The sequence below is a fragment of the Molossus molossus genome, unplaced genomic scaffold (genome assembly GCF_014108415.1).
Source record: "Molossus molossus isolate mMolMol1 unplaced genomic scaffold, mMolMol1.p scaffold_m16_p_22, whole genome shotgun sequence".
Classification (NCBI taxonomy): domain Eukaryota; kingdom Metazoa; phylum Chordata; class Mammalia; order Chiroptera; family Molossidae; genus Molossus; species Molossus molossus.
Genome location: NW_023425358.1, coordinates 9,862,413 through 9,874,920, shown reverse-complemented (window position 1 = coordinate 9,874,920; position 12,508 = coordinate 9,862,413). Strand labels below are relative to the sequence as shown.

Sequence of the window (12,508 nt, the reverse complement as noted above, 5' to 3'; positions counted from 1 at the left end):
CTGAGATGATGGTTTTTACTAATGATAACAAAGTAATCATGAGTTGGAATTTTAACTGAACTGATTTAAGAGTAGGCTATACATGCACTCTTACTTCCCTGAAGCGATAGTGATGTTTCTCTAATTATTAAAATTAAGTTTCCTTTCTATACTACAGGGATTCTGCTTTAGGTAATCAGGGCTAAAAATCCTGAACGGATCCCCCTCACCTTATGAAACAGTAAAGCTGACTTATAGAAACGAACAGCTTTATATGGTAAGGGCCACCTTATCAAGAGAGATGTTCCTCTCTTCCACCAAGAGGAGTGAGTGCTGTATAGCTTCTACTGCCTCAAACTGACTCCTGTTTTTTTGTCCCTAACTATTAAGTACTTAGGACACTTACAAAAACTCTTTTCTGGTGGTGAAAAATAAACACAGCAGCCACCCACCAGTAAGCATTTACCATGTGCCAGCCACTGTTCTAAATGTTTGAAATACAATACCTCATTTCATACCTGAGGAAGAGAAAAAGCAGCCCCTAATATTTAGGAACTAGCCTGACATTGACACTGGGCCTGGTGGTCAAGGTAGGGCCCTAGTATTTTCCTGTTGGACATAAAATAATCTCACAGAACACCTGCATCAGCCCAGGTCATGTGGTCTGAAACAAATAATTTTGTTTAAGCACAGACAAAAATAGGGTCACTGCATAATCACAATAATACCAAATATTCCCTCTCTAGCAAATATAAGTTAGTGCTGTTTCAGGTTCATTTTGGTCTGTATTCCTAGACATTAAAGTACTCATAGAGTTACCTTGCTTTCTGACATCGCCAGTCCAGAGAAAACCCCACTTCTTGAATCCTCCCTAAAACAGCCTAACAGGAGCCCAAATCCTCTAAGTCCTTTCTAACACCCACAGACTGAAGCCCTAAAGGCCCACGGTGTATGATCTCCCACGACGCAAACGTTTAATTCTAGGTGTGCTCATGGTGCACTATGGTGACGGCACTGGCAGAAATGGAGGACCCATGGAGACCCGGCTGGAGTTCTTGTGGCCTGGCACTGGGAACCTCGATAACAGAGCACACATCTACAATCCCTCAGAGGGGAGGGGACTGAATAAAAAGCGAAAGGATTAGCCGAAGGACATGTATGCATAACCCAGAGACAAAAGACAACAATGTGGTGGTGGCCAGAGGGAAGGGGAGGGGAGGAGAGGGCTGGGGGGTGCATCTGTAATAATATAAATGAAGTAAAAAATAATAATAAAAAAAATAAGATATCTCTTGAGGTGCAACCTCACCTTGACTGGGTGGTAAATTCAGGCCTAACTGAGCACAAATATTTCACTGAGGCCATTCAAGTGTTGGGTATATTTTGTTATCCTAGAAAAAGATCTCTTGGGAATATTTTGGCTATCCAATCAGATTTGTCATTGCTCCCTGGTGAAATTGTTTTCTACCCTTCTAACGCCTGCTCTTATGATCTGTCTGTCTAGTGTGTTGACCCTTGTTTCCCAGAGAAACAGATTATAATGAAAGGATGAACACAGGTCCGATTAGTCCATCTGAACTGGCCCTGGAGACTGACTTCAGATCTCTGACTGGCAACAACATTTCAAAGCTTTGAAAGGTATGATGCAGATCAACCCTGAAAATTTTATGTAAAGTGACAGAAGCCTGTCAGATAACACCATGTATTGCATGACTGCATTTATATGAAACACTAAGAACAGGCAAATTTATAGACAATATAGTAGTGGTTGCCTAGAGCTGGGTGTGGGATAGAAGTGAGTCATTACACAGTTACATGGTTTCTTCTCAAGGTGATGAAAATGTTATAAACTTAGACTGTGGGAATGGTTGCACAACTCTGTGAATATACTAAAAACTACTATAGGATCCACTTTAAATGGGTAAATTTTGTTTTGTAAGTGGTATTTTAATGAAGATGCTTAAAACAGAACAGTATGTCCTGGCCAGTGTGGCTCAGTTGGTTGAGCTGTCCCATGCACACCAAAAGGTCACAGTTCAATTCCCAGTCAGGGCACACGCTCGATTCCCAGGAGGGGGCATGCAAGAGGCAGCCGGTCTTGTTTTTTCCATCTCCTAATGTGTGTGTGTGCCCCCCCCCTTCTTCTCTCCCTAAAATCAATAAAAACAATATTTTAAAAAGTTAAAAAAGTAAAATAAAATAGAACCTTATAAAGACTCCCTCAATTTTGTATTTGTGTCCTGGGAACTGCTTTAGTTTCATATGTCCAGAATACCAGGCAGGAGGTTTGTCTGGTCCCTGATCAATGAAAACTGGCCTTTAGCCAAGCCCTGGAACTAGAAAGTGACATCAGCACTGTTCTTATGGCCGCTGCAGTTCTCAGGATTGTCTCAATCCAAAGCTGCACCTCTTCCAGGCCAAACATCTGCTTCTTTCATGTTTTCTTGCTGTAACACTATCAATTGACTCAATTTCACCAAGGACAATTTAGAGTTTCAAGAGGCCATGGGGGGGTGGGGGGTGGGATTCTGATAGGAACAAGATTGTTCATCTCAGATGCATCAACACTGGACCAACACTGAAGTGGGATTTTAAGGTTAGCACTGTAGATGTTTCCAATGTATGGCCTTCCTGTCAGTGACATGGGGAACCAAGGACAGCAACCAAGCATTGAAGGACAACTTTAAACACCTCCAACGAAGCTATGAATTTGTTTGCTTATTATTTATTTTTATTTATTTATTTATTTTATTCTCACCCGAGGACATTTTTCCACTTTTTATTCAGATAGAGTGGGAGGGAGGGAGAGAGAGAGAAACATCAACGTGAAAGGGACACATCGAGTGGCTGCCACCCACACGACCAACCAGGGCCGGGGACAAACTGCAACCGAGGTACGTGCCCCCAGCGAAAACCGAACCCGGGTCTCCCTGGACCGCAGGCCTATGCTCTAACCGCTGAGCCAAACCGGCCAGGGCTATTATTTGTTTATTTTTAGAGTGGACTGAGGTTTTCTGATGCTAAAGACCTATGCTGTAATGGTAGAAAAACGTTACTAGATTCTATATCCCTGACTAGGGCAATTCCAACTTATTTCTCTAGTTGCAGGACTACACATTACACTGATATTGTTTAAAAATCCCATAAGTTTTACCTTTTACTCATACTCTTCACTGCCCTTATCCACAAACTTCAAGAAAAATAAAGAAAACGAATGGAATTTGAAACTAATGATCACAACACTTACAAACACCCCATCGCCCACGTACTGCCAGAAGCCTTGCCTGCAGCAAGGTGCACCCTCAGGGCCCATACGTTAACTCTGAGGTAACAGCAGGCTGCCTTTCACAAGTGACAATTTTAGTGTATTTGGTTTTTTTAATTAAATTTATTGGGGTGAGGAATTTCTGTTTAAATTTTTTTTTTTTATCCTCACCCGAGGACATTTTTTCGATTTTTTATTCAGACAAAGTGGGAGGAAGAGAGGGAGAGAAACTTCGATGCGAAAAGGACACATCAAGTGGCTGCCACCCGCACGACCCAACCAGGGCCGGGGACAAACTGCAACCGAGGTACGTGCCCCCAGCGAAAACCAAACCCGGGTCTCTCTGGACCGCAGGCCAACACTCCAACTGCTGAGCTAAACTGGCCAGGGCTCTGTTTAAATCTTATACCGCTTGATATGATTCAACACTACAAGAGAATCATCTGATGCCTCCAACTTTATCACCAACAGGAATGAGATGCACTCATCAAACAGCTTCTAAATAATGTATAATTTGGAGTTTGGGTCTTCTGGAAAAGATGCCACCAGAGAAAACTTTCCATTGAAAGTATCAATAAAAAGGAACTAATCAGATATTGTTCACTGACTCAGCAGTAAAATTCAAGGTGTTGCCCACTAGATTCATGTTTCCTTAATAGGGAAACATGTACACCCATCCTTCTGAGAGATTTTCAGACGATGCTGGCTTCAATAGTGGACAGCTCTTATCCAGCACGACTAAATCAGATTAATTTATTGATTTTAGAGAGAAAGGAAGGGAGAAGGAGAGAGAGAAACAATGATGGAAAGAACATTAACTGGCCGCCTCCTGCATGCCCCCACTAGAGATCAGGCCACCTGGGCATGTACCCTAACTGGTAATTGAACTGGCGACCTCTTGGTGCCTGGGTCGATGCTCAACCAGTGAGCCACACTGGCCAGGCCTAATCTCTCTTGTTTTAACCCTACTGTTTTGACCACCTAAAATTTCCTGCCACTTAAAGAAAAACAAAACTCTTGTTTTCTTTCAGACCCTAGCTACTATTTGGAGTTTAACTGATCACTGGATCTACTATCCTCCATCTGACCCAATTGCCAAAACTCACCATTTCAGAAGTTAGATTCCCTGTAACAGGCCCCTCATCTCCTATCACATCCCAGCTCTCAGCCTTGTAATAAATAAATAAATAAATACATAAAAAGGGCCTTGACCTCACATCATCAAAATGCTTCTGGTGAGATTACCACAATTCTATCAGCAAGGTCCATTCAATCAGAAAGACACTAATACTGGGCTTTCCTGATTATGACAGTTTCTTCAGACTGGTTGGCGGGAAAAACTGTTGCTCCATCAAGGAATCTGTCCATTTTAAGGACCACAAAACTAGCTCACTCCTGTTATAATGAATGATACTTATTTTTCCAATACTCCTATCTCTAGGATACTACTTATGTGCAGAGGAATTACACATGCCTGTTGCACACTAACTTACCTGTGTACTTGGGGTTACTTGTTAGGGGTTTTCAGACATTAAAACCACCACCCACCACATCTCTCTTCAACTACAGGTGTGTTCCTGGTGGTCTTTTGCTGGAGAGCACTAAAATATTTAATAGATAGGTAGAACTATCCTTACTTTATAGTCATGGACTCAGGTTAAGTGACTTGCTGAAAGTCACACAACTATTAAGTGGCAGAAAACAGCACAATCTAGACATCTAATTCCAAGTCCTGAACTTTTCACCATTATGCTATATAGTGCTGCAATTCCACCATTATTCTAGCTGCCCATCTCAGTAAGTTTATCTAGCACTACTGAGAAAACTGTCCACTTATTTAATATATTCACAGACCACCTCCACTCTTCTTTTAATGGTAGATTTTAGAGTCTAGAAAAAACTAAATTACTTTGTTAAGATAGTATAATGTGGATTATCTAGAACTGTTTATATGTCACTGGTGCATATAGATAACTATTTGAAGATAAATAATGAAACCGTATCATGAAGTCCTTCTCACTCATAAAATTTTTTCTTGAACTCTACTAGATACTGATAGTCAGTCACCTTTCTGAGTAGCAAAACCCAACCTGAACTTAATGTTCTTTTCAGTTTGCTGTACTTACTGCTTCTATTACCCTAAATTGGGTAATACTTGTTGTTACATTTTACAACCTCTTGGTGGGCAACTGGTAATAAAGGGAACTTAAAAGAACAGGTAAAATCTGCCCTGGCTGGTGTGGCTCAGTTGGCTGGGTATCGTCCCATGCACCAAAAGGCTGCCACAGGTTCGATTCCAGGTCAGGGCACATGCCCAGGTTTCAGGCTTACTCCACGGTAGGAGGTGTGCAAGAGGCAGCTGACCGATGTTTCACCTTCACATAGGTGTTTCTCTCCCTCTCCCTACCTCTCTCTCTAAAAATCGACTTAAAGATCTTAAAAGAAAAAAGAACAGGTAAAATCTTATTTGAATAAATTTTATGGGTGATCAAATTATTATTACTTTGGAATTTCATAATATTAAATGTATTAAACACTATAATCTCAGTCTCTAGAATGATAAACTACTTATATATATATATCTTGTTTAATAAATTAGTAAGTAAAACTAAGTACTCTTGTAATGTATTCTTATGGAATATGAAAGAAAGTACCATATACAACTTCCCTTTCCCCTCCCACATTTTTTTGACTACTATACATCAGGGATTTAATTGTTTTCTGTAAGGCTTTTTTTTTTTTTTCTGTAAAGACAAAATCTGATTAATATATTTGAGACTGGTAAAATAAAACTATTTCACCTGTCTAGTCAGCAAGATATTCAATTAATATCCGGTTTCTAAGTTTGCAGAAAAATAATTAAAATAATAATTATTCATTAGATAGCTCATTATTCAGAACGTATCAAGCTGTTTTCAGGTTTAAAGACCCTAGTACCTTAACAAAAACTTGGTCATATCAACAAATAGCTATGATCTCCTGTCATCAAACATCTTTCTTACTAGATGTGTGGTCACTCAAATCCTTCAAAAAAATCTTGACCCAAATTTAAGAATATGATTTTTAGTTAGTGTTGTGGGTTCTAAGTCCTAAGCCCTGGCACCTGTGAATGTGACCTTGTTTGGAAACAGGGCCTTTGCAGATGTGGTCAGCCCAGATGGGCTCACACGAGAGCAGGGTGGGCCCAGTCCGATGACTGGTATCTGAGAAGGAGGGCGAGAGTTGGAGCTGAGGGAACGTCACATGAAGATAGCGGCAGAAGGTGAAGGAATGAAGCTACCAGCTGAGGAACATCAAGGAGTGTCAGTAACTGCCAGGAGATAAGAGGCAAGGAAGGGCCCTGGCCGGTTTGGCTCAGCGGTTAGAGCATGTGCCTCGGTTGCAGTTTGTCCCCGGCCCTGGTTGGTCGTGCGGGTGGCAGCCACTCGATGTGTCCCTTTCATGTCGATGTTTCTCTCTTCTCTCTCTCTTCCTCTCTCCCTCCCATTCTATCTGAAGAAAAAATGGAAAAATGTCCTCGGGTGAGGATTAAAAAAAAAAGAGGCAAGGAAGGATTCTTCCTTACTGGCTCCTAAGAGAGCATGGCCCTGCCAACACCTTAACTTCAGACTTTTGGCCTCCTGAACTGTGAGAGAATAAATTTGTTGTTTAAATCACCCTGGTTGGTACTCTGTTGTAGCACCACTGGGAAACTCATGCAGTGGTCAAAAGTCAAGAAAGTAACAAAGTTATTATGGTCTTCCCAGTTCTCCAAACTTTTGGATAAATTCTCCTTACTATTCTTTGTTGGTTTTTCTTCTCTTCCTGGAAACAGATACTTGTCAAGGATCAGTCCTTTGATTTTGGCATGCATGTGTGTATCTTTTTTCCTGCTGATATTCAATCTGTCACTGATAAAAGAGAAGACCCAAACAAATGGTCTCCTTTAGTCATGAACTCACCAATCCTGCCTTTTTTTTTTAATCCTCACCCGAGGACATTTTTCCATTTTTTGTTCAGATAGAGCAGGAGGGAAAGAGAGGAAGAGAGAGAGAGAGAAACATCGATGTGAAGGGACACATCGAGTGGCTGCCACCCGCACGACCAACCAGGGCCGGGGACTAACTGCAACCGAGGTATGTGCCCTTAGCGGGAACCGAACCCGGGTCTCTCTGTACCGCAGGTCGACGCTCCAACCGCTGAGCCAAACCGGCCAGGGCCAATCCTGCCTTTTTAACGGCACTGAGGCGTGATAGTGCTTGGTCATTACCCAAGCATAAATCACAAAGAACTGACCTGGTTGACTTACTCTTATAACTGGGTTCCCACCTCCTTTTACTGATTTTCATATTGTAGTTATTGAAAATAACAGACTCCTTCATAGGATTATAATCTTTTGTAACATTAAGAAAGAAAAGGTGCCCGTCTGGTGTGGCTCAGTGGTTGAGCATCAATCCATGCACCAAGAGGTCGCCAGTTCAATTACCAGTCAGGGCACATGCCCAGGTTGTGGGCCTGATCCCTATTTGGGGGGCATGGAGGAGGCAGCCAGTCAATGTTCTCTCTCATCAATGTTTGTATCTCTCTATCCCCCCCCTTCCTCCCTCTCAAAAATCAATCAAGAAACAGAAAAAAAAAATTTTTTTTTAAAAGAAAGAAAAGGTAACTGTAAAAGACTATTACTCGACACATCTGAATTCAAATATAAAAAAAACTGACTTCAAATTGATAAATATAGGGGTGGGCAGAGTAGGTTTACAGTTATTTGTATGGAAAATACAATAATTAATACATAATAATTACAATAAACTATGTTTCATGTACTGACAACTATAAACCTACTTTTGTCCACCACTGCATGATGTCACCAGCATTTTCCCACCAGCATTTTCCTAGTTATCCAGAGTACTCCATCCTTCCTTATTCCCTTAATCCACACATTCAATACCATCAGGCAGTAAGGCATCTTCCTTTACAGTTACTTAATACCAATTTTCTTTTTTTAAATTTAATTTTATTTTTTTAATACCAATTTTCTTTATAGTTTTAGTCTAAGCTTCATACAAAGACAACTATATGGTAACTGGTTTCTGAGACTGTCTTTGCCCAGCCAAACTCCCTGCATACATCAATATCAAATTAATTTTCCTAAAATATCTATAAATGTTTTATCTGTTTTTTATCCTCACCCGAGGACTTTTTTTTTAATCTTCAGAGTGGGAGGGAGGGGGGAGGAGAGAAAGAGAAACATCGATGTGAGAGACATAGAGTGGCTGCCACGCACACAACTCCAACTGGTGCGGGAGACAAACTGCAACCAAGGTATGTGCCCTTAGCGGGTACTGAACCCGGTACTCTCTGGTCCATGGGCTGATGCTCTAACCACTGAGCCAAACCGGCCAAGGCTAAATGTTTTATCTTTTATTCCCTTTAAGGTAGACTCCGACTCCTTATTACCACTCAGATAAACTCCGAGCTTACCTGGCCTGGCTGTGGCAGACACTGTTAGTTGCATATAATATCTATTCTAATTTTGTTTGAGGTAGTTACACACTCAGCTAATATACAGTTGGCCCTCGTTTATCACGGTTAATCAGTTCTAGACTCTACTGCGATAAATGAATTTCCGCGAAGTAGGGTTCTTTACTTATACACAGTCATCCCTCGACACTGAGCGCTTCGACTTTCCCGGCTTCACTCTATGGCGGTTATTTCCAAATATAGTACAGCATTTGAAAAACAGCGATAGAGTGAAGCTCCAAAAGTCCAAGTGCGAAGTGGCGAGGGACGACTGTACATGTCTTTCCAGATTCCCTTGCAGATAGAAACACCAACTGACATAATCTGGCAGAAATGTTTTAGGAATTTCTGAAAACATCTGTGCTTTCCTGATATAGCACTACCCCTTTCTAGAACATGAGGCTAAAGATGAAGCAAGCATTTTGTAACCATGAAGCAAGAAGCATACAAATGAAACTGACAAAGAATGGGAGATTATATACATACCAGGGCCTAGGTAACTGATTACATTGTAGGGACACTATCCTAGTCCTAGATTTCCTATTTCTTTATGCTCAGTGCAATAAAAAAATAAAATCCTGTTTGGTTTAAGCCACTCTGAAGGGATTCTGTTATAAGGACTTGAATGCAATCCTAACTGAAACAAGTGTTCAAAGCTTCACAACACGCTCTCGATCACTCATTTTGTCTTACCTCCTATTATTTTCCACACTCGCAGGCTTCCATGCTATATTCATATCGTTTTGCACTAAATTTGCTGCTTACAATCATACAATATTCTTCCACACCTCCATGCTTTCATACATTTTCATAGAAATATCATTTCCTTGCCTGGACAAACTCCTACTTAACATCCAATTTAAATAAACATACAGTATTACCTCGTTTTTTTCCCTTTGTGAACCCATAATACTTTGTTCATACCTCTAGCCTAACATTAACCATTGATTTACACATCTGATTCCTCAATTAGACTACTAAATCTTCAAATGCAGCGACTATCTCCTTTTTATCATGTATCTCCAATGCCTGGCACATGTTAAGTTTTCAGTAAATATTTTAATAAAGAATAAAACACTAGTTGGATTTTTTAAACTGGTATTTGTTTGCATTGAAAATAATTCACTATTCATTCACATATACCTATATGTATCTGCCTTTGTCCCATCAGATATTGTTCAACTTTTTTTCTCCCCCAACGCATAACTTATAAAAAATAAATTATAGTACCAGTAGCAGCACCTTGCCCTGGCCATTCTTGCTCAGCGGTTAGAGCATCGGCCCACAAACTGAAGAGTTGTGGGTCTGATTCCAGTCAAGGGCACATACCTTGACTGCACTTCAATCCCCAGCCCTGGAAGGGAGGCAACCAACTGATGTGTCTCACATGGATATTTCTCTTTCTCTCTCTCTCTCTCCCTCTTTAAAAAAAAATAAAATAAAATAAAAAACATATTAACATTTTTAAAAATCCAGTTATCATGTATTATTCTTCCTAATATGTCCTATATGACCCAGCACAAAACTTTAATCTACTCAGCATTTAAAAATGCTTGAAGTGAAGTTATTATGACAGCATGATAAAAAACACAAAAAAACCATTATACCTATAGAGGAAGACTGTGGGCTAATCAGAAGGTCCTCTTGGACTTGTTCACTTCCTGGCACTGTCTGCTGGTCACTCAGTGAACTCTGCGATGCACTGACAGGCTGGGATACTTCTTCATGAACCTCCTCATCACTCAACCTTTCCACTTTGACCCGAACATCTTCTTCGGTACCCAGAGGCAAGGTAGTTTTTGTGCTCTCACAAGTCACAAAATCAGCCATTCTTCTATCTGTCTCAGATGGGCCTGGTAATTCTAGAGTCCGGGTATTTTCTGCCTGCTTAACCTTATCAGGCTGGATCCTTCGATCAATTCCAAAAGGAAAAGTCCAGGGAAAAGCTAACGAAGAGTCAACTGGTTGATTTCTATTTTCTGAGTAGGAAGCTGAAGAATTCAATACCTGGGGAGAACTTGTTTGTGTGCTACACTTTACAGGACTTTCAGGAGACATAACAATGTAGCTTTTGCGCTTTCTTCGGGATTCTCGGCAGACAGGAAGGGTTCTTTCTACCACACTGCACTCTGAAGATACTGGTGAAAGGCTTCCATCTCGAGAAGTAAAATTGCAGTTAGAGTTATTTTCTTGTCCAGCATCTATACCCTTTTCTGGTTGGCTGTTGGGTGTATTCCATAAAATGCTTGATTTCATGAACTCTGAGCAGGTGCTAGCAACACTAAACATTTGCATATAGCTGGCTGCAGCCAGAACATCAATGATATTTTCCGTGTTAATTGACAGAGTAGCTGTGTAAGCATATTCTAGAAGGGGTATAAAACCAGTCACTGTAACATGATGTAAATCCAACACATTCTTGTTCTCATCCTCTGCTTGGCCTACAAGTTTGGTGCGAAAAAAATCACTGCAAGCTGCTAGTACCACCTTATGTGCCCGAAAGATTTTGTCCTGGACACGAATAGTGATATCACAAAAATGTCCATCATTTCGCAGCATATTTAGCTTTCCAAGCATTTCCTGGCTGTGAGAAGAAGAGCTATGAGTAAAAGTTTTCACACCCATCTTTTTCTTCCTCTTCTACAGATGCTCTTTCAAGGATGCAAATGAATCAGAAATGACCTAAAAAATACATAAGATAAGCATTAACTGATGGTTTATTAGTTGAAATAGGTAATTTAGATATGAAAGTCTCTTCAATAAATGATGTTGGGAACACTGGATGGCCATATGCAAAAGCCTATGATCTTACACTGTACACAAAAATTAACTAAAAATAGATTAAAGATTTGAATGGAGGACCTGACAATAAAATACAAAGAAGAAAACATAAGCACTAAGCTTATGGCTATTAGTCTTGGATGTTTTTGTGAACTTGATGCCAAAGGCAAGGGAAACAAAAGCAAAAAAAAAAAAAAAAAAAATGGGACTGCATCAAACTAAAGAGCTTCTGCACAGCAAAAGAGGCCATCAACAAAACAGAAAGGCAACCAACTGAATGGGAGAAGATATTTGCAAATGATACTTCCAATAAGGGGCTAATATCCAAAATATATAAAAACCTCATACAACTCAACAACAAAAATCTGATTAAAAAATGGGGAGAGGAGGACCTGAATGGATAACATTTCCAAGGATAAAAAGATGTTCAACATCATTACTTATTATGGAAATGCAAATCAAAACTACAATGAGATACTATCTCACACCTGTTAGAATGGCTATTAAAAAGACCAGAAATAACAAGTATTGAAGAGGATGTGGAGAAAAGGGAACACTGCTGGTGGGAATTTAAATTGGTACAGCCACTGTGGAAGAGTATGGAGGTTCCTCAAGAAATTAAGAACTTCCATATGACTCAGCAATCCCGTTGCTTCTGGGTATTTAGCTAAAAAGTTTGAAAAATAAAAACACTTATTCATAAAGATGTATTTATTGTTATTATTATTTATAAATTATTGTACTATTTTCCATACGAACAACTGTAAACCTCCTTTTCCCACCCTGTAGACCAGCGGTACTCAACCTGTGGGTCAAAACCCCTATGAGGGTCGAACGACCCTTTCACAGGGGTTGCTAAGACATAACGGTAGCAAAATTACAGTTATGAAGTAGCAACAAAAATAATTTTATGGTTGGGGGTCACCACAACATGAGGAACTGTATTAAAGGGTCGCGTCATTAGAAAGGTTGAGAACCACTGCT

General features: G+C 40.2%; 1 protein-coding gene across 5 annotated transcripts in view; it reads right to left on the bottom strand.

Annotated features, from left to right (window-relative positions):
• ZBTB44 (zinc finger and BTB domain containing 44) overlaps nucleotides 1-12,508 on the bottom strand; it is a 76,750-nt gene that overhangs the window by 18,672 nt on the left and 45,570 nt on the right. For all 5 annotated transcript variants that reach the window (XM_036276618.1, XM_036276617.1, XM_036276619.1 and 2 more), the window contains one exon: nucleotides 10,351-11,425. In XM_036276618.1, coding sequence (XP_036132511.1) covers nucleotides 10,351-11,368 — 1,018 coding nt within the window. In that variant the 5' untranslated portion in view covers nucleotides 11,369-11,425. The remainder of the gene's footprint in view (nucleotides 1-10,350; nucleotides 11,426-12,508) is intronic.